General features: G+C 53.6%; 1 protein-coding gene across 1 annotated transcript; it reads right to left on the bottom strand.

The window, feature by feature from the left end:
* Positions 1 to 2435: 2435 nt before the first annotated feature.
* On the bottom strand, positions 2436 to 6209 carry LOC122376978 (uncharacterized protein K02A2.6-like; the record flags this gene model as incomplete). The annotated part of the gene is made up of 3 exons (XM_043356942.1): positions 6095 to 6209; positions 5703 to 5839; positions 2436 to 5000 (listed from the first exon to the last, which is right to left on the bottom strand). Coding segments are annotated over exons 1-3 (2817 nt in total), but the record flags the coding sequence as incomplete, so codon positions are not given.
* Between the last annotated feature and the right edge of the window lie 1142 nt (positions 6210 to 7351).

Consider the following 7351-nt stretch of genomic DNA (forward strand, 5'->3'; position numbering starts at 1 on the left):
AGATGGAGAGAGATGAGAGAGAGAGAGAGAGAGAGGGAGAGCGAGAGAGAGAGAGAGAGAGAAGAAGAGAGAGGAGAGAGGAGAGGAGAGAGAGAGAGAGAGAGAGAGAGAGAGAGAGGAGAGAGAGAGAAGGAGAGACATACATAGGAAACTTTCCTCTTAGGTTACGTACCCAATACGAGAGAACCTTATGGCACGCATCCGCCGCAAAGTCTTTTCAATTATTTTTTCTCCATCACCTTACTGCTGGACGATGCTGCGCCGTAGGTCATTCGCGTTGGTTTGGGGCTCGGTAGGCTGGTTTTTCTAGAATATTCCAGTTGAAGAAGTCCATGGGGCTCGGGTCGGGACTAGGTCTCGCCCAGCAGTCCTTGGACCAGCGACAAATCAGCGGCGTCAGTGGTAAATAGGGCCATCACCCAGTGGTGATCCCAGGAGAAAAGGACCGGCCGATGTGGGCCGAGCCGTCCTCACATTTCAGGTGTGTAGTGAGGACAGCAGACGAACATATACAAAATAAGCTACTCTGTCAGAATTTGAAACAACTTGTGATATATATGCAAAAGTTGGCATTCCTATGCCAGGCCGTTTTGAAATAAAGTGATACTGTCAATGGGTAGATCTTTCTGGCGCACTCTGGATGTAAGTAAGCACCTGCTATAGGTCTTATTTGTGTACGGTCGTACTGACCAGCATCAGTAGGTACCCATTCTCTTGAAGAAGGCTTATTTCTGTTTACATGGCTCCATTATAAATGACCGCTGCAAATGGTCACTTTTTAAAACATTTAGGTATGGGTTACTTTTGGAGGGGACGTCCCGCGCCGGATTCTTCAACTGGGGAAACGCGTCCCCCCCCCCCCCCGCTATCGACGTTCATGGTGTGTAACTAATATATCGGTACATTCTTGCCGAGATAAACTGTTTCATTTTCAATGGCTTGGACGGATACTATAGGAGACTGGAGATAGGAGATAGGAGACTGAGAAAGAAAGTAAAGCTAGGTGAAAGGCTCGTCGGAGCCCGTATTGCCCTGCGCCATTTCCCGTTTTAACCCACCGGTGGGGCAAAACGGAAAAACTGCATGACCTGTTTAAAAAAAGTTTTAAATGAGACTGAATATCAGGTCAGGTAAATGCACTGGCACTTTATCAGCAAGGCATCAAAGTCTCGCTGGGCACCATTAACAGTAGTTTTTCTTCATTCTTTAACCCTCGCCGGCCGAGGGGGAGGGCTGGTGCCGCCTAGTCATAGGTTTTTTTTCGCGATAGTTCCAAACACGCTGGCGATAGAGAGCTGAAACCTGGCATACCTGACCTTTGATTCAAGCCGGATCTTCTGACACCAACCGAATTTTCGGGTCAGGTCGGTCACTGACCTATGACGTCATAAGTGAACCTCTGCACGGTCTTCAGAAGTCGCAACTTCGCAACGCCCTTACTGCCAGAGGAGCTTTCACAGGGAAATTGAACTTTCAGGATCTACATAGTATCAATTAAGAGTCTCACAACTTGTTTATCTCGGATATCTTGTGAGGGTCATATGAGGTCAAGTCATTTTCGTGACATTATAAGCCAATGGGGAAAAATGAAAACTGCTATTTTGGCGCCGATAACGATCTCATACTATCTGAACCGCACTGAATCGTGATTTTATGCAATCCTTGCAAGTTTCGATGCTTCACTTTTGCATTGTTGACCTTGTGTGACATAATTTATGACATCACTAGGATTGTAAGAGTTTTCGGTCAATAACTCCTTATCAAATTGAGCTAGCAAGTCGGAAAAGCCACCAATGGACTCGGGAAGACCAACCGAATCGAACGATATGCAACATGACCTCCTGCGACCAAGTTCGTGATCTGGGGGGCTCCGACCTGACCGTGCTCCGAGATCAACACCTAAAGTTGACCTCACTGTTTGTGTGCTTGCTTATGGCTTGATGAACCCAGGGTGCAGACGCCACCAGTACCAGCCGAGAACTGTATTCAGCGAGCGGGGCGGCGGTGGCCCGGGCGGCCACAGCCCAGACTGCATACGATACCGGCGCCGGCTCAGCGGCGGCTCTAGGCTATAGAGCGGGGTGTGACCACAGCAGCCACCACGATACATCTCCCCCTCTTACGCGACTGCTAATAAGATCTACTAGAGAATGCTAAGCTGTACTCCAAGCACAAAGCTGGTTTTCTTAAACCCCGAAAATCCGACCGCTGCGAGTTTTACGAGGGCTAACGTGTACGGGGTCGTCAGCGGGCTGCACTGATAGTGGAGCGGGTGCCAGCGGAGACGTCGCCGGCTCAGGCGACGGCGCAGCTGGCGGAAGCTGCTGTGGTGGTGGTGGCGTCACCACCGGGCGTGGTACTGCCACGGATGTCGGCGGCACCACCGGAGGTGGCACTGGTGCTGCCCGTTGCACGGTTCCGTGCTGTGCCGGGACCTGTAACGGAACAGGAGGGATCAGCAGCAGGTGCCGTCGGTTGCGGCGATATTGGCAGCCGCCGAGCTCCACCAGATAGCTGCGTCTGGAGAGCCTTTGCGTGACGATGGCGGGCTCCGACCAGCTGCCCTTTTCTGTCTTGATCCGGACTCTGGCGCCGGGATGCAGCGGAGGCAGGTTGCGGGCGCCTCGCCTCTGATTGACGGTTGACTCCTGTTTCTTCTTTCTCCGCCCATCGCGGAGTTTGGCGTGCCGCCATGCCTTCTTGGCGGGCTGCTGAGCGACGGGGAGACGGGACTGAAGCTCACGTCCCATCAGAAGGCGGGCCGGGGAGTATCCAGTGGCTTCCACAGCCGTTGTTCGGTAGTTCAGGAGAGCGAGGTGAGGATCTTTTTGGCGAAGTATCCACTTTGCGGTCCTCACGGCCCGTTCAGCTGCTCCGTTGGATGATGGCGTGTGCGGGTCAGTGACGCGGTGTGTGAAGCCGTACGACGCTGCGAAGTCGGCGAATGAGCTGGAAGTGAACTGCGTTCCTCCGTCTGTTGTCATCAGATCCGGTATCCCCAGTCTGGAGAACAGGCGCTTCAGCCGCTCGATGACTGCGGTGCTTGTGAGGCTGGGCAGGCGTTGAATTTCCAGATACCTGCTGAAGAGGTCCACAGTCACGAGCCAGTTGCTGTTGTTGAAGTGGAAGATATCTGCTGCGATGTGATTCCACGGTCTTGACGGCGTTGGAGTCGTTACCAGTGGCTCAGCGTGCTGGGAGGGCGCGTGCACTTGGCAGAACGCGCAGTGCTCGACGTGGCGCTTCAAGTCGATGCTGATCTTGGGCCACCAGACGGATTCTGCTGCTCGCTGGCGGCACTTGTTGAGCCCGAAGTGACCGTCGTCATGTAGACGGTTGAGCATCTCTTCACGCAGACTAGGCGGTATGATGATGCGGCGGCCGTACATCAGCAGTGTGCCGCTTGTCAGGTAGAGAACGCTGATTTCTCCACGCGCGGCGAAGTAGTCCAGCATGTCGGAGTGCTTTGCTCCCTCCTTCCAGCCAGAGAGAGTCTGCTGAACCACGCGCTGGAGGAGTTCATCTGCCTGTTGTGCCCTGCTGATCTCCACCAGACGCTGCGGTGTGGCGGGCAGGTCATCGAAGACCCTCTTGCAGAAGTTGTGGACGTCTTCCTGTAGCACAGCGCCGATCGCATCGTGCTTCTGGAGTGGATGACGCGAGAGGAAGTCAGGTACCAGGTGCTGCTTCCCTGGAATGAACACCGCTGTTGCGTTGTAACGCATCAGTCGCATGAGCATGCGCTGACACCTGATTGGCGCATCTACGAGATTTTTCGTGTTGATGAGCGGGATCAGTGGCTTGTGATCCAGTTGTAGGTCGAACGACGGCAGTCCAGACAGGAACATGTGCATCTTCTCGCACGTCCAAGTTGCAGCGAGTAGTTCCTTTTCAATCTGGGCCCACCTCGTCTCTGTGTCCGTCAGACTTCTGCTGCAGAATGCGACGGGCTTGAAGCTGGAACCATGCTTCTGAAGGATGCATCCTCCGATTCCGTAGCTGCTTGCGTCTGCGCTGACCACTGTCTCACGCGCTGGGTCGTAGAACGCCAGGACTGGAGCGGACGTGACGGCTGCTTTCACATCATCCAGTGCTTGCTGCTGCTGAGGCGTCCAGTTCCACGCAGCGTCCTTTTTCAGCAGATCGTTGAGGGGCCTTAGGCGCTCCTGGATGTGCGGGACGAACCTGCAGAGGTAGTTGACCACCCCTAGCAGAGACCGGAGCTCTGTGACGTTCTTTGGCTGCTGGAGCTGCTGTATCGCTTCAAGTTTCTCGTCGTCCACGCCGATGCCATTCTTGCTTATCTTCATGCCAAGAAACTTGACCTCGTCCCTTCGGAACTCACATTTCGTCTTGTTCAGCTTGAGGCCAGATTCGTGGATTCTTCTGATGACGGCTTCGAGGCGTGCGTCATGGTTGCTTGCATCTCCAAAAACCAGCGTGTCGTCCATGTAGACGATGACTCCAGGCAGTCCATCCAGCATCTCCTGCATCTTTCGCTGGAAGCACTCCGGAGCCAGTGAGATTCCCATCGGCAGGCGCAGGAACCTCTTCCTGCCGAACGGTGTGATGAACGTAGTCATTTTGGAGCTTGCTTCGTCCAACGGGATCTGGTAGAAGCCAGAAGAAGCGTCCAGCTTGGAGAACAGTGTCGCACCGCCCAGCTTGGACGTCAGGTGCTCCAGGGTCGGGATCGGGAAGATCTCACGCTTTACGGCTTGGTTCAGCTTTTTGTAGTCAACTGTGATCCGGACACCACTGTTCTTCGGGACAGGGACGAGCGCGGATACCCAGTCTGTGGGTTCAGTCTCTGGTACGATGATGCCCTGCTCTTCCATTCTCTTCAGCTCCTCCTCCACTGGCTTCATCAGCGGCAGGGGGACGTGTCTTGCTGTGGAGAGAGCGACCGGGACGGCATCCTCGCGTAGCCGGATGCTGATCGGTGCCGTCTTCATGAGACCTGCTTCTCCGAAGACGTCTTCATGCACCTCTCCTGTGAACTGGAGAACACCCAGACGCGAGCACGCCGACCGGGAGAGGAGGTTATCTGCTGAGTCCACTACATAGAACACCTCCGACTCCGCTTTGCTTTTGAACATGATTGTCCCATGCAGCTTTCCTTTTACGGTTAGCACGCCACCGACGCTAGTGAGCGTGCTTGAGGCATGCTCAAGGGAGGGCAGGTTCAGTCGCTGGTAGGTTTTCAAAGACAGAATGCTAACGTCGGCACCAGAATCAACTTTGAACGTGACCTCCTGACCGCAGAGACTGACTGTGATTCTCCACGGCGCGCACGCTTTGTCGATTTCGCCAACGAAAGCATCATGTGGCGCTAACGGCTCGCTTGATTCTGTACGCTCTATCTGCCTGACGCTAGGTGATCGGCAGACGGCTGCGAAGTGATCCATTTTCTGACAGTTGGAACAAACTTTTCCCTTAGCGGGACAGTCCCTCGGTGAAGCATGCCGCTCTCTCCCGCAATACCTGCATGTTGTTGCAGAGTCGATGTGACGCGCTTGCTGTCGTGGTTGCGTGACAGTTGACTGCTGCTGTCGCCCGTGCTGCTGGCGCCGTTGGTGCTGCTGCTGATGGCCACGCTGGCGCTGACGGGCGTGCTGCGGCTGCTGGCGCGGCTGTCCGTACTGCGTCGGTGCTTGAACTCTGTTGACATCAAATGGACCGGAGCTGTCACGGCTGCTTACGATTTCGACGTTACGCATCATAGTAATGACGGTATTCATCGACACCTCTTCCTCGAGCGATTTGAGCTGGATCTTGCGGGACAGCTCCCTGTCGGACATCCCGGATATGAGACGATCCCGGATCCGCTCGTCAGCGTCTGCAAAGCCACAATGCTCGGCGAGAGAGAACAATGCCCTGATATACGATTCGTTGGTCTCGTGTGACCCTTGGCAGCGGAGCTCGAAGTTATGACGTTCTGCAACGAAGTTCCGTCTCGGAATGAAATACTCGTCTAGCTTGCTCTGCACAAAATCAAAATCTTTGCTTTGCTCAGCAGTTAGCTTAAAAGTTGACACGATATGCTCGGCCTGCGGGCCCATGCTATAGATCAACGCAGCTACTTGTACATCACCGTCCTCCTTGTGAAGTCCCGATGCCAGTCGGTAGCGGATGAAGCGATCACGCCACGCCGGCCACTTCTCAGGAGAGGTGAAGTCAAAGTCCTCTGGTGGATGGAAACCAGGCATCTTGAGTGACGATGCAGCACAGCAGCTACACGAAGGTCTTCAACAACGGCTGATAAAAATCACAATAATTAGATGCACGCTTCACAAAAAAAGTCACTAACGCTTGCTTATGCTTGCTTGATGAGTGGCACGGCAAGTTCAGAAGGCAGGCTGCGCCATGTTTGTGTGCTTGCTTATGGCTTGATGAACCCCAGGGTGCAGACGCCACCAGTACCAGCCGAGAACTGTCTTCAGCGAGCGGGGCGGCGGTGGCCCGGGCGGCCACAGCCCAGACTGCATACGATACCGGCGCCGGCTCAGCGGCGGCTCCAGGCTATAGAGCGGGGTGTGACCACAGCAGCCACCACGATACAGACACCCACGCCAAAACTATGTCATTCGACGCGCCTGAGCAAGGCGAACACGATGCTGTCAAAATCGCGGGTCTGCGATCATGTTTTACGAAGTTACCTATTCGCCAAAAACCGAATCCGTTCCATCCCACATTGACATTAGTTTTGAGCTGAGATACCCAAATTGGGGTCCCTGGCTTGCACTTGGCGGCTGGGGCACTGACAACATCGAGAAAGGCTTTAATTTGGAGATATTTAATTTCCAAGTTGCAGCACTTCGGATTCAGAGAGGCTAATGCATTTGAATGCCCCCTCTAAATTTGTGACGTCAGCGCAGTTCTAGCGATTTTAAAATCTTATATTTACATCTTTGTTAAGCGGTGGTGGTATATGCTTTTTGCCGGGAACATCTGCCGCACTCTAAAGATACCAAATTTTTGCTTCCAAATGATGTAGGAACAGCGAAGGTTTTGAAAAATAAACAAAAGTAATTGTCTAATAGGTAGCTAAAAACCGGTTAATATTTTTCAATGAAACTTGGTAGACATTCATTTTGCTCACCCTGAACCATGCAACACCACTTGTATGCCGATTCGTTAACTTTTTTGAAAGTGGGAACTGGGAGCCGGGAGGGTTCCTTTAACCCGCGCCCCACTGGGGTCTGTGTATAAAACGCCCTACTGGGGGGGGGGGCTATTCATAGCCCCCCCCTCCTAACTCCGAAACTACTGGGCCGATCGTCAAAATTCAAACGGCGTCTGATAGCCCCGGAAAAACTGTCGAGCGAAACCTAATTTCATTGACCTCGAG

This window comes from Amphibalanus amphitrite, unplaced genomic scaffold (genome assembly GCF_019059575.1).
Source record: "Amphibalanus amphitrite isolate SeventyFive unplaced genomic scaffold, NRLGWU_Aamphi_draft 002431F_arrow, whole genome shotgun sequence".
Classification (NCBI taxonomy): domain Eukaryota; kingdom Metazoa; phylum Arthropoda; class Thecostraca; order Balanomorpha; family Balanidae; genus Amphibalanus; species Amphibalanus amphitrite.